This window comes from Hippocampus comes, unplaced genomic scaffold (genome assembly GCF_001891065.2).
Source record: "Hippocampus comes isolate QL1 unplaced genomic scaffold, H_comes_QL1_v1.1 scaffold139, whole genome shotgun sequence".
In the NCBI taxonomy this organism is placed as follows: Eukaryota; Metazoa; Chordata; class Actinopteri; order Syngnathiformes; family Syngnathidae; genus Hippocampus; species Hippocampus comes.
In genome coordinates, this window is record NW_017804829.1 from 298,321 (window position 1) to 315,720 (window position 17,400).

The following is a 17,400-nucleotide window of genomic DNA, read 5'->3' on the forward strand; positions in this document are numbered from 1 at the left end:
GACTTTTACACGTTATCGCTAACATTCGCTACACTATTTAAGACATTGTGGCATACAGTGAACGGAGCTACCCGGCACATCATTCACTGTCACTGTCTCTGAGGGGGCAATGCCCTACCAGATGGTGTTGTTTTTCTTTCTTTCCAGTATGCATTGTATACAGGGAGGCCTCAGTTTACGTCTGTTCGTGATAAATTGAGTTAAATAATCTCTAGGTGACCTGAATAACCTTCAAGATGATTTAATATTCCAAGTAACAACAACCATGCAGCGAAAGCATTGTAATTCTTCCAAGTAACAACAACCATGCAGCGAAAGCATTGTACACAGTGCCCGTTCAAAGAATACTTCTCTTAGCTTGTCTTTCATACATTTGTCAGTCACGCCCCGTTCTTTTCACGAAACGTGCATTGTGCTGTACCTGACTGCCACTGTCTTCTCTTTTGCCTTACTTTTTCATCCACTGAATGAATCAAACAGGAACTATCGTCACGACGACAAACATACTAATGGTGTATTTAGTCATAAATCAAAAATGACAGCAACTCAGCAAATGTGAAACAGTACATAAAAATGTACAGAAATCATTTATGATTTCAAACTTTAAAAAAAAAAAATAATAAATCACGATGTATTCCATTCCCATTAGCCCAAATTTGTACTGACTGTAAGTTGGAAAGCGCCGTCGTCTTCTCACAAACCTATGCCAACGGTATTGAAGTAAGACGCATAAAATTAATGACAGTAAATATTAGCATATGATCGATTCAAGGCAATAAATGCAAAACAATCGAAGGAAAAGCAATCGCGAAGCGTGCTTTGTGACACTTCACAAATGTGTTCGTTATCGCAGGTTTGTATCCTTGAAATGTATTTGTATCAAAACACTTTTCGGCCCAATTTAGTAAACAGCCCATTGAAAAGCAGTACGTGCTGTGGGAGGTGAGCGCGATTTATTGCTGTTGCTGCATGATGTGCGTACAGTATTTTTGCATCGCTTGCAACTCATAACCGTGAAATGAGCAGAATGAAATGAATTCAAAGGAGTGGTGCTCGAAATGACAAAGATCTATTAGAACCTATTCCTGACTGCACTTTGGTTGGCCGCTCTGTGCATCTGTCGCGTGGCTTAGCGAATGGTCACTTAGTCACTAACACATGGAAGGAAAAAAAAATGTTTGAAACATATACTTTAGTGTAATTCCAGCCATCCAGAGTTATTCAAAGATAAATTGGAAGGAAAAAATGGCACATCAAACAATAAAACAGAGCTCTGCAGGTTTCCCTAAACTATTGGTGCCTAACCAATAGCCCCCACTTCCCACCCATGTAAAAACGTTCCTGCTTCTGCCAACTGTGTGGAGTGATTGTCTGCTGCCATGGAGATGCGCCCTGTTCCATTTGGCTCAAGAGATGTAAAAGTATCCAAACTACCGGTGGAGCGAGGATAAGAGATAATAAGCCCCTTCCTCCTTTCCCTTTTCCTGTTGATACGAGCAGTGTCTCTGTCTCACACAATCTGACTTCACCGAATAAAATTCTACTGTGTTTAATCTCACAAATAATGTTTGTCTAATTTTCACATTTTGTTTTGATTAAATTAACAAAATATTTGATATTTTTTGTTGAATGGAATAAGAAAGGAAAACACGCAAATTGGCTAAATGCAACAGTAGTTTTTATAAAAAAAATCAATGAAGATTGAAGATTGAATCGTGGCTTCAATTCTTACTTGAATACATTACATTTGAATACATGATTTTAAAATATCATCCAAAATAAAACATTAAAAAAACTAATCGCAAAAAATACATTGAACTATACTATTCACATTATACATTCTTATGTTGCACTGAAAAAGAGAGACAGAAAGAGAGAGAGTCTCGCGGAAAGTGCGGTTTAGTTTTCTTTCGTTTTGTAGTTATGCGCAATTACAAATGGCCATTTGCGCTGTTATGGGAGTGAACATTCCGATTTTATAAGTTATACCATTGTGTATGTGAAAGATTGATTGGACAAAATTCACATTTACGCCTTTTGCTGTTTGTCCTACAATTTGTTGACCCACCATCTCATTGTGATATCGACTGACACAGATGTCAACTTTTAAGGATTTTGGTTCAGAAATTTCTTTTGCAGGTGAACCATGCTGTTTTGCTATTTGCACGGACTGTTTGGAGAATTGTACTTACCGGTACTCTTTGGCAAGTTTCAATTCTGATCTAAGAAAAGGACCAAAGTCACACAGAAAAACTCACCGTTGATCACCTTCCAAGGTATTGAGGGCAAAAAAAAAAAAGAAAAAAGAATGAGGTAAGGCGGTTCAGTATTGTGTGCACTTGTGTATTGTGTGTCTGACGGTTTGTAATTAGAGTTGGTCCAAGCCTGAGATTGACAGTCTCCCTCAAGGCAGCCATTGTTCTCAACTTGTGCTCCTATGCTGATGACTGATCCTTAAAAATTCTTTCACAGGGACATACCAAGGCGTGGGTGTCAGTACACGAAGAATGTCCCTTCAACCAATTTGATTGATCAAGAATTTTAATGATGATTTTTTTTCTTTGTTATTATTGCAGTAGGATAGCATTAATTTTCAGACTGCTGAAAATGTGAAAGAAAATTGTTTTCCATGACGAGGAAGTTGCATTCCAACAATGCATTCCATTGTTTATCATACAAAACAACAGCTGACAAGGTATTAGAGTAGCTCAGATGTGTCAAACTCATTTTTGTCGATGGCCACATCGTAGCTATTGTTTCCTTTGGAGAGCCTCTCATTACATCGACAAATTGATGAATAACTATTTTTGAAATCAAAGGAAATTAACAAATATTATTACACTGATGTTAAAATGGGCACTGCTTTATTACAATGCTTGCAATATCGCAACATTTTTAAAACTGAAGACAGTTTTCAAGTTATGTTATTTTAGCGAGAAACATGAAGTTGATGAACATAAGTTGCTTTCGCGGGCTACATAAGATGATGAGGCTGGCCAAATCTGGCCCCCTGACAGACAAAAATGCTACATGACTGCAAGGAAGTGACAGATAAATTCAAAGTTTAAGCGTTGCCTTTTTTTTCAAATTCAGCGACAGCTAGCATCCTAAATCACTGCTGAACGTTCTGAGGGCATTCCATGCTCTGTAACTCTGCTGACCTTTAGCTGGGCTGTTAACTCAACACAAAGTCTTGACCCCCCAGAAAGCACTGTCACTACTGGCTGAGGAGAGTTACGATGCTGACCGACACCCGAGCAAGAGGAGTTTGACACACAAAGCTGATTTTATTATTTTGATTCCAGGTTACAACAAACACCCCAAATTCATATGAAAACATTTACACATTACCTCAAAATATTTTAAATAAAGAAATTAGGTAGGAGTTGGCCTTTTGAAATGTATTGTCTATTCCTTTCCTATCTAAATGAGTTTCACTTATTGAATTGAACTTCTGCAATAAATGAACTTTTCTAGATTATTAAAAATTGTGATGCACTTGTATAGATACATACATTTATAGTAACAAACTCCTAGTGTTTCAATTCGCTGAGACTTAGGTACCGGTAATAAAAAAACTCCCAAAAACCTGTGCCCAGGGAAAAGAGAACGTAAGGTCACGACATATTGCTATTTCCCCCGAGGCCTCTATTGATTGATAGTTTCTCTCTTTGATCTATTCATGGCTTTGCTTCTTTGGCTCATCGGCATGTATCTGGGTGCTATTGCCTCACTGTGTCTACCCTTAAGGTGGAATATTCAAAAAGGAGAACATTATAAACACCGCTGCTGAATCTCATTGTAATGCATTCGGGTTTTTTTTTTTCCATTACCGCTAATGCTATTATTATGTTCTTTTGGATTTTTATTTTTTATTTTTTTGTGAGTACCATATTTCCCTACACATTTGTTATTTTATGATCTTACTACACTTAGTTTTTTTGAGTGGACTGTACCTTGTTTAGTCAAAAAGTGACGATCACTTTAATCGTTGCTGTGCCCCAATAAAAAGCTGGATGTGTGCTCTTCTTACAAAACTGAAAGCTGAACCTCAAAAAGACGCCACAAGGTGGCTGTAATTACCTTTATTCTGGGAAACAGTGACGACACTGACGACCCATCCGACCCACTTTTATTTGCATTGTGTCACTGGATTGGATTTCTTGTGCTGTGTTAAAAAGAGCTTCCAGCAGTAATTTACTCTCTTTGATGTGTCAACGAGGTGAGTTTCACATTTAAAACGTGACAGGGGGGATTACAAATTGTGATCAAATATGGAATTAGTGAGGATTGCCGTTTTAAGAAACCATTAATCGAAAAGCGAGATCGATACAATTAAACACAACCCCCCCCCCACACACACACACTCACACTTTTTGTCATATTTGTAAAAAAAAAATTCAGTATAAACCCATTCGTGGTAGATTAAAAAAAAAAAAAAAGTAAATTCATTATAAACCCATTCGTGGTAGATTAAAAAAAAAATCTGTGAACCCCTCCCAACCCTTGGCACCATCTAGTACAGTACCCTTAACTTGACTTTTAGAAGTCTCACGGAGTCTGAGGAAAAACAACCAGAAACAGAAAGTGTGACCTTGGTGTGCGAAAGTATCTAACTTTTGCCATCTTGTGGGCATACCCCTGTTACCTCATGTTGACATTTTGAGTTTTTCTTCAACTATGGCAGAATATCTACCTCCCATTGGGAATAAAAATTTAAAAGGAAGTAATTGGACGGACATGAACAGGGGGGTGATGCTGCCTTTCAGAGGTGGGGGTGCCAGAGGCAGCTTAGAGTATTCAGAACTAACGTAAAATTAGCAACATTTCTGCTTGACGGGTATAATTATTACCTGTTGCAAAAAATAAAATTTCAAATATCTTGTCTGTCTGTCAATCCATCTTTCTGTCTGTCTGAGGTGTTGTCTCCGGGGATCGTTCAGAAGACAAACAAAGGAATTGAGCAATAATTTTATTAACCACCAGTCTGGTAACTCCATCACAACCATTTGATAAAAAGTGTTTAAAGTAGTTCTTTATGACTACACTTTCAGACGAGGGTCGTTATGGTCTCCTTTCTTGTGAGGACACATTACCATCTCGTGGTCAAATTTATTTAGCATTTATTTAGCAAATAAAACAAAAATGAGATTGGAATAACCAAAGGCGAATTGTTTTAATGACAAATATGAATGTTGTAGTCTTTGCAGTCAATTATTTATGTTTGTTTACATGTTATTGCGACGCGTGGATTGGAACCAAATAGGAAAGGACGTATGTGGCTTGTTTCTGAGCCGGAAGCGGAAGCAGTGCCGAACGAACAAACAAAAATGGCGAGCCAAGAGGATTCTGTACGGGAGTTCGTGGCTGTTACTGATGTCGACGAGGAGAGGGCCCGCTTCTTCTTAGAGTCTGCTGGTTGGAATTTGCAGGTACGGGTTTTACACGGATGATGCCCTTGGTTGCGATCTTCTGCGGGATGTAAAGTCAGACAACATAACTGCGAGCGAGTTAGCACCCCGGCTAATGTTAGCGTGTTTTGCCGGTAATTTCTGCAAGTCACTGACTGACAATAGCCGCGAGTCTTTTTCTGTCAAAAACGCTGCGGCTGTTAAAAAAAGTAATTAGTAAGTATCGTATAGATGCGGATTCTCCAAATGTCACCCTTTTGTTTTTGCAACTAGACAAAGTGTGGCACCAGTTTGTTAAGAGCCTGTGTAGCTAGTTAGCATGCAATAGTGGGGACAAAATCGTTGTTACTTTGACCGTTTAAGTGGCTGCGTTTAAAGTACAGATGACGTCAAAAAGCTGAGGCGATCGTGCACTCATCACAACAGAGAACGTATTTATATTATAAATGTACTGCATTCCCTTCTCAGAGAAGCCCTTACTGCCTGGCTCTTTTGCTTTTGAATCCACATTTCGACAACACTTGCTTGACAAGTAGACAACGTTGTTGCTTTTCCTAGTCTAATTACATTGGTGCGATGACATATTGGTAGGCAGGCATCAAAGCGGCCTATACGTTAACCCCATAAAAGTGTTTTTCCTCTAAACTACATTCAATGAATGCCAGTTTTCTCCATGTATTTATAATGTGGGACAAATAAAGCTTACCTTATCTTATAACAGATTTGTGCGTGTGTGTGTGTGTGTGTGTGTGTGTGCGCGCGTGTGTGTGTATATAATTACATATATATATGTATATAAAATGCAACAAAATAAATACATAATGCAACAAATTAAAATAAATACATGAAGGTGCATTAAGTTCAATTATTCATTCAAGTAGGATTCGTGACTACTATTTAACCAGTTTAAGTGCTCATTGGGTTCACGCCATTAACTTGCAATTTCAAGTACGAATCTGTCACGGGTCTTCCGGTTCATCTATTTCAATGCAAAATGAGTGCCTTTTTTCACACGGTCACTCAAGAGATGCCAAAAACCTTTCTGAACAACATGAATTGTATCTTTAAAGCAAATCAATCCTCGAGGCAAATATAATTCTACAACTTAATTTGTTACTGAATGGTGTTCTCTCTTGCCTTGTCACAGCTTGCACTTGGTAGTTTCTTTGAGGATGGAGCTGATGATGACATCGTGGCTCTGCCTCACCCTGAAGGAGGTTCCTCAATCTCCAGATCCATTGTACCAAGGTTGTCATTCATTGTAATATATGCTGTGCACACTATTGATTGGGCCTTGGTGTAAAATAACTGCATTACCATGAGAGCAAAAAAAGATCATCTCAATTAAATAATAAATAAGGTGAATCCGCGCGGATCCACTGTATCCTTTATTTCAGTTGGAGGGGAAGAGTCTGTCTACGCAGTCTCGACATGAATTAAAATTTTGTATTCCATGTATTTACACTACGAGTCAAAAGTTTGGACTAATGTCTAATTTTTCTGACAGTTGTAGAGTAATTTACATGCACCTTAGCCCTCTACTGATGCAGGATTTTCATGTGTTACGTCAGTGTAAACAAAGCCACCTTCACTATGTGTCACTTGAATTACACATTGAAATTGGCAGTAATAAAAGTCAAACAGGAGTTGGGCACTTGAACCTGAGTGTACATTCCATTTAACATAACTGTGCCTTTTTTTTTTCCCCCCATCACCAGTTCTCAGCACCGAGTGACGTCATTCAGGGACTTGAGGCACGAAGCAGACGACGACAGTGATGAGGAGGAAGGTCAAAGGTCAGTCAGTAAATCGGTAGAATTTATTTTTAGTGTGTGAAAGCAAAAGTGAGTGATAACGTTATACCGATCGGTATATTCTTCCACCTGGACAAAATCCAAATTTCCAAGGAAGATAAAAACAAAAAAGCAGAGCTCTTGCAGACGGCTGCCAACTACGGCGCCATCTTGACTGACCGTCAAAACCTTGTCAAATGATATCATTAAAATCTTGTAACAGGGTTCACTCTGTGCTATACATCATCTTCAAACCTGACTGGTCATCCAGGAAAGATTTTAACTGTATCAAAAGAATTTAGCACAGCTAAACACGGAACATGAAGAGAGGGGGCAAATGTGGTATTTGAAACAAGAGTCCCAGCTCTAGAAACTTCATCAATGAAAAACTGAAGGTATCTGTTCCCCATTTCGGGTGAAGAGTCTGAGCAAATTGACTGAAGGGGTTTAAGTACAGAATCAATAGTTTTAAATGGTACATGTGGGTTTTGCCGCTTAGCCTGAATTAGGTGTGATAAATGTTCTTTTGGCCTCTTTAACTGTGATCTGGTAGTTAGCAGTTCTTCCAAATTTTGTAAGAGACCCTTTAGTCGGGTAATCGACGATGTGCCTCCCTTCAGGTTCTTCGCAGGCGGATCAGAACGCAGTGGGCAGCAAATCGTAGGGCCTCCGAAAAAGAAGAGTCCCAACGATGTGGTGGAAGATCTGTTCAAAGGGGCCAGAGAACACGGCGCTGTGCCTCTGGAGCGCAGTGGGAAAGGGGCAGGAGAATCTAGCAAAGCAAAAGTAAACGAAAGAAACACTTTGAACTGTTTTTCAGTTTTTAGGTTTGGATATTTTATGTTTCTTTGTCTTCTCATGTCCTAGGCCTTCGACGGAGGCGGTTACAGGTTAGGAGCAGCTCCTGAGGAGGAATCAACATACGTTTCTGCTGGGAGACGCGATCCCAATGCCCAACAGGATGTGAGTAGACGCTATGGCCATTTATATATTTATTTATTTTGTTATCATATTTGCTCTTATTAACTCACTACAATGCAGTCGCAACCAACCACCCACCCACACACATTTATTTTTGTAAAGTGCTTTGAGCGTCACATGGCGTGGATAAAGTGCTCTAGATGAGCACTACATGGTGTGGATAAAGTGTGTGTGGGGGGGGGTGCATGTAATGTATGGTTTAACACAACATCTATGGACGGGCGCCTTGCACATGAAGCACACAAACTTGTATTGAGCATGGCATGACACTTTAATGTTTTTGAATGGTAAAAGCACAATACATTCCTAACTGTATTTCTTTTTACCATGTTAGGTACACGTTGTGCTGAAACTGTGGAAGACCGGTTTCAGTCTGGATGACGGCGAACTCCGAAACTACAATGATCCTGGAAATGCTCACTTCCTTGAGGCAATCCGCAGAGGGTAACTATTTACTTGTTGAGTGAATATGACATGTTAATGTTTTGGTTGTGACACGCTGCAAAATTGTACAACACACATATGCGCGTACGCTGCTCCACCTTGATGAATGTTATTGTCATGCTGCAGGGAGATTCCCTTAGAGCTAAGGCAGCGTTCACGTGGGGGCCAGGTCAATCTGGACATGGAGGACCACAGAGACGAGGACTTCACCAAACCCAAAATGGCCTTCAGAGCCTTTGGAGGAGAGGGACAAAAACTCGGAAGGTGAGATTTAGGAGGTCTTCTTTTACTGTTTTATTCACACCTCCCGCCCCCATTATTATTTATTGTTAGTGGACCATAATACACATTTAGAAAGGGGACTTAAAACACTGTCTTCCGAACAAAAGAATTCTTCTTTTCACTCGTTTCATGTGATCAGAGAAAAATGGAGAAAAAATATTGTCGTAAATAAGACAAGTGTCCGATTTGCAAGAATGATTGACAAGCAAATTTATTGAGAACAAGTTTAACGTGGCTTGGTGCTGTTCGTTTTATGCTTGTGCATGTTTTCTTCTCCCAGTGCCGCCCCAGAGTTGGTTTCAGCCCCCGCCCCCTCTCAGCAGGACCAGGCGGCGAACGAAGCCCAGGCCAGTGCCTCCGTGAGCCTGGACACCTCCCAGCCCATCACCAACATTCAGATCCGACTGGCAGACGGCGGCAGGCTGATTCAAAAATTCAACCATACCCACAGGTACCAGAGGGATCTCATTAAAGAAACTTTGGCTGCTTCGGATGGAGGCGATCATCCAAAATTATTGCTACTAAATGCTGAGGACATCAGGCTTGAAGGTTTAGCTTTTGTGATGTCAGCTTGCGTTCTCTGCACCCACCAGGGTGTCTGACCTGCGGCAGTTTGTGGTGGCGGCCCGGCCCACCATGGCCGCCAGAGCGTTCGTCCTGATGACCACCTTCCCCAACAAGGAGCTGTCAGACGAGAGCCAGACACTTCAGCAGGCCAACCTCCTCAACGCCGTCATTGTGCAGCGGCTACAATGAGGCTGGAGGTGAAGACCACCGCCCAACCCCCGAGCGGCCCACCTTTCCCCCCCTCCTTGGCACCTGCTGCTCCTCCCTGAGGAGGAGGAGACACAGACTTCTGTTTGGACCTCTTAATTTCTCATTTTTGTTTTCTAAAAGGAATTATCTCTAGCATTGATCTCTCGTTCATGCTGACAGCCGAAGAAGAGATGTTGCCGGTTTTCTAGCCTTGACAGCTACAGTACATGGTGCCCATGAATAAAGTAGCCGAGTTCACACTCATTTGGTTCTAAATTCACACGCACCTACATTGTTGCTTATGTGGAACAAATGGACAAACTACAAAAAAAGTCAATTTTGGTTCAAATTAGCTATGAGTTTTCTTGTTTTGATTTACAGTATATGATGACTATCCCAGCTAAACTGCAGGGTTTTGTTTTCACGTGGCATCACCGATGGTTATTGGTTTATTATTAATATGAACTGATTATTGAATAATAAGTGTTCATATTGTAGATTGTAAACACTGGCTTGTAGCTGTGGAAGGTGGACATCTTCTATGCATCCTGGGGCAACATGGGAATATGTTTGGACCTCCTGAGGAAATAAATTCATTTTATGGTCTATGTGTAGAGGCGGGCTCTTGTGTTTTCCATGTTACTGGGGAAATACATGTCAGCGTGATTATAGAAATAAATGCCGTACTGTATTTTGGATTCATCTTTATGTCAGTCTATAAAAATGGGAATGCTGTTAACACAGGATAATACTCAACTTCCTGCTTGATTTGTCTGCAAGATTGAATCCATACAGTTTGGGTGTGCAACCAGATATTGTTATCCAATGTGGATTTTTTATGGTCATTTAAATTTTATTTTAATTTTTTAAATGAACAGCCAAACTACTTTTAGAACAGTTCAGAGCTGTCATGTCTTGACATGTTGAAGACATTTGTGCTTCCAAGCTCCAAATATTTTACCGAACCTGTACTACTATAAAGAGGCTTACAGCTCATTTTATCATGTTAAATTGCTGGAACATTTACAATGTTAAGTTATGAAGGATGTGTTTGCATAGACATTTTGACAAAAGGGCCATGTATTATTATTATTATTATTATTTATATATATATTTTTAAGAGGAACCACTTGGGTTCAAAAAATATATATGTTCATTATTTCTATTGAAGTTAATGCTGGAAAAACAGTTGCAAAGCTGGTTTGGTATCAAGGGAAATGAAGTGAATAGCAGAACGAAAAAAAACCAAAGCTTGTTTTGAAAAAAAATTTTGATTTTTCTATAGGGGTGTAAGAATCGATGGAAAGTTTCGTGAGGGGAAAACTGATTTGATTTTAATAGAGAGAAATTGTTTCAACATACGGTACAAATTGTTGGTCAACAAGCCTCACTCCTGGTTTCTGACATTAGAGTTGCATTCTGGTCATGGTTCTGTGTAGGATAAGCAGCGTTTTTCACGATATCAAGTTCTGCTTTGACTGTGGTGGACATCAGCGTTTATCTCCATGGACATGCCCACACCAAGATGATTATCTGCTCTTGTATGGAGCCCTCAGCACAACACCCACGTCAACTACTGAGCTGCAAATCAACAGTGAAGATGGGTCAGATAAAACACAAAAAATAAAGGAAGAAATGATAGAATTAGTTATGTTGTGCTACACGTAGGGCAGACAAACATTTTGATTAACACAATGGACATATGGACCAGGTCATTCATAATAAAATGTAACCCTAATAGCTTTCATCAATATCAAACCAAATGTATACATAGTTGGTTAATAATCAACTGGATGAACAAAACAATTTTGGCGTGGTTCACAAAGGAGGAATACAAGTTGTTGCTAGGTGCTCATCTCCCACAAATCCACTGACCTCACTCGCAGTAACGATTCTAGGATTTAACGTGTAAAGGCTGAATTAATTCCAAATATTCTGTTTCCCCCAAAATTGACATTTTCTCCGAAAAATTGACATATGGACCAGGTCATTCATAAAATTGACATTTTTCTCCGGAAAAATGTCAATTTTGTTCATTCCCCAAAAGACCCGAGTTTTTCTTGAGTGGTTGTCTATCATTTTCAAATTAATGTTTCATACTAGGATTTGAGTTTCAAACTACGGATAGATTTTCAATACAGAGTTTAAAACTGAGTTTCGGGTTTTAGTATCCTGGAAAATTTGTAAGGACCAAACTTGTCTTGAAAATGATTTATTCTTTTTTTTCCCCCCCTCCTAGATAGGCACTCCCACTCCCAAAAAAAAAAAGCTTTTACTTTGAAGAATCAGACCGGAAAAATTGTGCATCATCAAGGCGACAAGCTACTGTACGCGCAGACTAGTAAAGGCTGCTTGAATGCAGCAAGTGCAGTCTGCAGACATCCACCAAGTAGAGGTACACGCGCTGTGGGGCCGGTCTTGCCTAGTAAAGATCGATTACGCGACCAGGACATGGGAGTAGAAATAGAAACCATTATTCCCGGCGACGGTAAGATAAGTTCACTTTTTCTTTCCTCTTTTAAAAAAATATTTTATTATTTAACAAAAATATGTAACTGCAGCATTCCTATACCATGAATTACATGACTATTCGTTTCCATAGGAAGAACTTTCCCTAAAAAGGGGCAGACCTGCGTGGTGCATTATGTTGGTAAGCATTATTACCGATTTTAATACATTTTTGTGAAACCTATCCTCCTTTAATCGCGAAAAACATGCCTATTCTCTTTTTTGTGCTCTCTGGAACACTCTGAGATGCCACAAGATGGCACTAAATCTCCACTTTACAGCCAAAGTCCCGTCTTGGTTCCAAGTAACTTTGTTGAAGTTAACATATCTAACAGGAAAGACAAATCTAAACATTTGAGAGGGAAGTGAATTACTCACGTTTTTTTTTTTTTTGTGTGGGTGGAGGGGGGCGCTAGTCGCAACGGGGCTCAGTCCGTATCTGTCAGTGTTTATTTACTAATTGCAATCATGTGTACATTTGTACATGTACGACTTATTTCGTGATTCATACATACGTTTGTACATATCCGATTTACGACCTAATTTCGTGAATCATACATACGCCAACGTAGGTTTTTCGCAAGAGTGTTTTGGATCAGACCAGGAAGGACAGACTCTTTAGCTCGACAAATTGACATCGCCAACTACTGGCCTGGCGTACGTATTATAGTGCAACGTTATCGATTCTTGCTGGTCCATGCAGCGAGCAGTCATTTTGACAACAACGTCATATGTACGTGAAACATTTCATGGCTTAATGTGTTATGCGTGCACTGAACATTCAGTGGAAGAATGGCCAATATATTATTGCCGGGCTACGTTTGACGAGCTCTGTTTTTTCATTTCATTTCATTTTTTTTTTCTGTCCAATGAGCGTTTACATGATGACTAATCATGTGATGTTGATTCCATTGGTTTACATTTTTTCTCCTAGAATTGTTTAATTTAAATTATTTCTTTTCTTTTTTTCATTACATCTTTGAATTATTGGTTGTTTAGTTTTTATTATTTTAAATCATAAAAATTGCAAATACAGTTAGGTTTTATACAACTTTTTAAAAATGTACACAAAATAATTGCTCATGTATTCATAAATACATTGATTATTAAAAATAAAATTACAAGATAATTCTTTATTATTCTTTTATTCTTTTTATTAAGTATTTTAGACATTTTCATACACGTTTGTTTTAAAAGTCAAATTTAGCCAAATCGTGATGCTTGAGCTGCTTACTTCATATAAGTCCTTGTGTGTTGTCTTGTTCTTCACTTTCTTCTCTGAACACCCCGTGTTGAGGCTGCGTCTTCTTTGGTTTTGCTATTTTTTTGCAACTGTTCCAGTTTGGAGGAACTGGGCTAGTGTTCTCACCTCCTCCCACTACACAAGCGCCTCTGTGCTTTAAGATGATGTAACATGGCCCCATTTGTGCTGCCTTAGCCCGTTTTGGGCTTCAGAAAGATCATTCCAAAGCCTCTGCATTTGCTTTTTTTCCATTCTTTTTTTTCTTTTATGTAACACAAACGTCATCATATCCTGTGTGGTTCCTCGGCTTTTTCAGGAAAACCAAAGCAACCTTGAAATTCAGCATGAAACAGGATATTTTACTTCATGAGCCTCTCGTTGTGAATGTGAACACCCACAATGAAGTTCAACAGACTCATGTAGAAGGAGGAAACTCATTCGATTGAATAGACAGGTGCCAATGCGCTCGGTGTAAAAATGGGCGCATCTTCATTTTCATGCCGGTACAAGTCTAGTTTACTGCCTTTGGTAATTTGTCAGACCGTGTTACACCTCGCTGGCCATTCTTGCAGATAGAGCCTGACTATTTGGCGACAGAAAGAAGACTGCACTTCATTTGTGGCAAGGGGAAAATCTAGTTTATAAGATAAGAAAACTTTTATTTGTCTCACAATGGAGAAATTCCCAATTTACAGCAGCAAAATTATGAAAGGGAGAAGTCAAAGAACAAAAAGTATATAAGTAAATAAATTTAGCCTGGTTGTGAATTTGGTAGACCACGCTACACCTCAGTAGGTTTTGTGGCATATTGTATTGCACGCCCCGAGTGTACCTGGCCATTTGGAGATCAAAAGTAGACTAGAGTTTAGACCACCTAAAACGAGGTCTAAGTTGTGGCACAGATCATGTAAGGCAATTGTGGATATGACCAAGGCACAGGCAGACAGATTCTGAGCTTCGTGGACATATGTGGTGCATGTCATTGTATTTCATTCATGAATATGACAGATCCCACACTGTGATATTCATTGCAGAAATCAATTCACTGAATGAATTATAATCATTATCACCTCAAACCTATTTTAATAGCATCCCCCTGACCGTGCGGCACAACTATGGGTGGTGGTGGAGTTGCGGGTGGTGGCACCATCACGGGTACAAGGCAGTCTCCAAGTGCCCACTCGCAGCGGACAATTTTACATAATTCGCAAGTGGGGATCTTTTGGGTTTTTTTTTAGGTATTATGTGCATGCCGATCTCCTGCATAGACTCCAGTGACAAAGAGGGAGGATGGTGGTCCAGACTCTCGGGCATCCAAATTCCATCCATTTCTTCCCTGTATTTGATTATTTACAATTTAGTTAGATAATTATTTAATGCATAAAATAATAAATAAATAAATATATTAAAATTGAGCAATTTTTGGAAAATGAATGAATCAGATATGTAATTCAACTAAGAATTCATACTGATGTCTAATACATGTGTGTAGGCAGCTGCTCTGCACTGCGATGCTGCGTGTTGTATAACTGACTGTATTTGCAGGCCTATTTCCAGACGGACGCAAATTTGACTCATCCCGTGACAGGTCCAAGCCCTTAAGGTTCAAAATGGGCATGCAGGAGGTAATCCGAGGCTGGGACGAAGGGGTGGTGCAGGTGAGATGTGTGTGAATCAACAAACTCTTTTTACCAAGAGGAATATAACAATGCGTGTCTATGTGAAACTTGTATGTCATTCAGCACTTAACCATATGCTACAAAGCGCTGCAAGGGAAATAGAAATCATTCAACCAAACAGATGTAATGCATAGGAGTAGTGGTAGTAGTTTTTTCACTCTTTTAACTACAAAGTAGCATTGTCTTCCTGACCAGGTAATTGCTTAGATGGCAGCATATATTGCTCCAAAATCTATATGTACCTTTCTGCATTAATGGTACCTTCATAGATGTGCCAGTTAACCTTGCCCTGGGCGCTAGCTAACACATCCCCATACCACCACATATGCTGGCTTTCCAAAAACAATTTGAAATGTGGACTCATCAGAGCACCGCACACTGTACGCTGAGCAATGTTCTTCTTAAAACTGCTGGATTATTTTCTCACGCAGTTGTGCACAGAGTGATGAACCTTGTCACATCCTTGCTTGTGAGCATCTGATGAGCATTTTTTTTTTTTTTTAATGTCTGCCTTCCCCTCCTCGCTTCCAGATGAGTGTGGGCCAGCGAGCCAAGCTGACATGTTCACCTGACTATGCCTACGGAACCAAAGGCCACCCGGGCCTCATCCCTCCCAACGCTACCCTTATCTTTGATGTCGAGCTCCTTGGTCTAGAATGAGATGAAGGCACAACTTTTTTTTTTTTGTGTTGATTTTTATGTAAGTATCCTATTGGATACTTTTGGACACTCTTTAGAGACATGTTTTCTGCCAGGAATATACATGGGATCCTATGTTTATGACCATTTTAGTACCAGCAACATAATCCAAGTTTGTACGGTACTACTAGTCAACATGCAATGTACTCCATCATTAACCTATGCTAATGCAGTCAGAAAATCATAATTACACACTTGCATTACATTTTTGCATGAAATCCACTCATGTGCAGTACAACTGGAGGAAGCAGAATTAGAGTATGGTTGGTTACCGTTTCATCAAACCTACAACAATTTGTCAGGTGCTGACTCTGCATGAGTATGCTAATCGCTTCCAAAGGAACAATTAGCAGTGACTGCTTCAACAGTGCGATCTTTAGAATGATATATATTTCACCACCACAGTTTTCTTTATTTCTCATCAGTACAATACTAACTGAATTGAATGTTAGTTAGGGGTGCAGAGTAGAGCCAATTGTTATTTGTAAATGTAGTTTTTCTGTTTAGTGCCTGTACGTTGACCTCCAACAGCCACCCTTGCCGAACTTGCATGCAAAGCCTTTCATTTTCTTTGCTTTTATTTCTTTTTTTTTTCCTAAATAATTTCAACACATCTTTCAACCCCCGTTTAGAGCACAAAACAAAACAGAGGTAGAATACAATTTGGTGGCATTCACTAGATTTTTAGGGGGCAAATGCTTGAAATGTGACCATCACCCTACTATGTTTTTGTAAATACCTGTTCCTAAAATTGTGTAAGTATTTTTCAGGTGATAGTTTTTTTTCTTGTGGATCAGAAAATGGTGAGATCCTGGTGGTTATGTATCCAACAATAAATGTTTTTAAAAATAAAGGAGTATAAGTGAAGAAGGCATTGGTTGTGGTTGCTGCAACTGGTGAAGCAGCAGTCCTCCTCTATACTATGTGGTTTTACGCTGGTATGTTGTATGTAAATGCACTATGCAGGATCGACAAAGAAATAAAAATGAAAGTACAGTACTCACAAGCTTATGTTTTTCCCCTGTATTTCCTCAAACAAGTAATCATTCACTTTTTTTTTTTTTTTTTTTAGTTTGAGACTTTTTTTGGGTGAGTGTTTTTTTGGGGGGGGGTTACCTGTGAGAGATTTTTGGTGAGTGTGAGGCTTTTTGTTCGTGAATGTGAGTTTTGCTGGTGTGTGTGTGAAAGGTTTTTCAGTGTTGTCATTTTATGGGGTAAGTATGTGTGAGAGCTTTGGGGTGAATGTGAGATTTGTTTTAGTAAGAGTTTTCATGTGAGTGTGTGTTTGGACGTGTGAGATTATTTCTGTCTATGGGAGGTTATTTGGTGAGTGTGAGAGTTTTTGGTGTGGTGAAAGGTTTTTCCATTGTTTCAAAAACTGCTATCGGCTCTTTCGTGTTTGCTGACAAAGGTGGATTCGAGGCAACTGAAATCTTTGGTGGGTTTTTTTTTTTGTTTTAATTTTTACTCCCAAAACATTGAAAATGACAATCACCATCGTCGTTATTATTATTATTATTATTATTATTATTATTATTTATTTTTAAATAATACTATTAAAGGGTAACGAAATGCAGAAAAGTCATGTGACACACACTGTGTGG

The 17,400-nt window shown here is 39.3% G+C and overlaps 2 protein-coding genes across 3 annotated transcripts; both read left to right on the forward strand.

The window, feature by feature from the left end:
* The first annotated feature begins 5,293 nt into the window (after positions 1 to 5,293).
* On the forward strand, positions 5,294 to 10,283 carry nsfl1c (NSFL1 (p97) cofactor (p47)). Of its 2 annotated transcripts, none has more exons than XM_019866899.1 (9): positions 5,294 to 5,432; positions 6,559 to 6,659; positions 7,130 to 7,207; positions 7,825 to 7,990; positions 8,072 to 8,188; positions 8,520 to 8,629; positions 8,756 to 8,893; positions 9,192 to 9,362; positions 9,505 to 10,283. In XM_019866899.1, exons 1-9 carry the CDS (start codon positions 5,331 to 5,333, stop codon positions 9,665 to 9,667), a joined length of 1,146 nt encoding a protein of 381 aa, XP_019722458.1. In that variant the 5' UTR covers positions 5,294 to 5,330; the 3' UTR covers positions 9,668 to 10,283. The 2 variants fall into 2 exon arrangements, with proteins under 2 accessions (XP_019722458.1, XP_019722464.1); XM_019866905.1 differs by having other exon boundaries at positions 5,295 to 5,432; positions 8,072 to 8,167.
* Positions 10,284 to 11,988: 1,705 nt separating this feature from the next.
* fkbp1ab (FKBP prolyl isomerase 1Ab) lies at positions 11,989 to 16,791 on the forward strand. Its single transcript, XM_019867058.1, has 4 exons — positions 11,989 to 12,155; positions 12,270 to 12,317; positions 14,964 to 15,076; positions 15,629 to 16,791. Exons 1-4 carry the CDS (start codon positions 12,119 to 12,121, stop codon positions 15,755 to 15,757), a joined length of 327 nt encoding a protein of 108 aa, XP_019722617.1. The 5' UTR covers positions 11,989 to 12,118; the 3' UTR covers positions 15,758 to 16,791.
* Positions 16,792 to 17,400: the final 609 nt, after the last annotated feature.

Excerpts from the sequence above, each read along its gene's own strand:
- nsfl1c (XM_019866899.1), top strand. The coding sequence starts at position 5,331 with ATGGCGAGCCAAGAGGATTCTGTACGGGAGTTCGTGGCTGTTACTGAT. Across the intron at positions 5,433-6,558 it reads CTGCTGGTTGGAATTTGCAG|CTTGCACTTGGTAGTTTCTT; the intron begins GTACGGGTTTTA and ends GCCTTGTCACAG. Across the intron at positions 7,991-8,071 it reads GAGAATCTAGCAAAGCAAAA|GCCTTCGACGGAGGCGGTTA; the intron begins GTAAACGAAAGA and ends CTCATGTCCTAG.
- fkbp1ab (XM_019867058.1), top strand. The coding sequence starts at position 12,119 with ATGGGAGTAGAAATAGAAACCATTATTCCCGGCGACG. Across the intron at positions 12,156-12,269 it reads AACCATTATTCCCGGCGACG|GAAGAACTTTCCCTAAAAAG; the intron begins GTAAGATAAGTT and ends TCGTTTCCATAG. Across the intron at positions 15,077-15,628 it reads GGGACGAAGGGGTGGTGCAG|ATGAGTGTGGGCCAGCGAGC; the intron begins GTGAGATGTGTG and ends CCTCGCTTCCAG.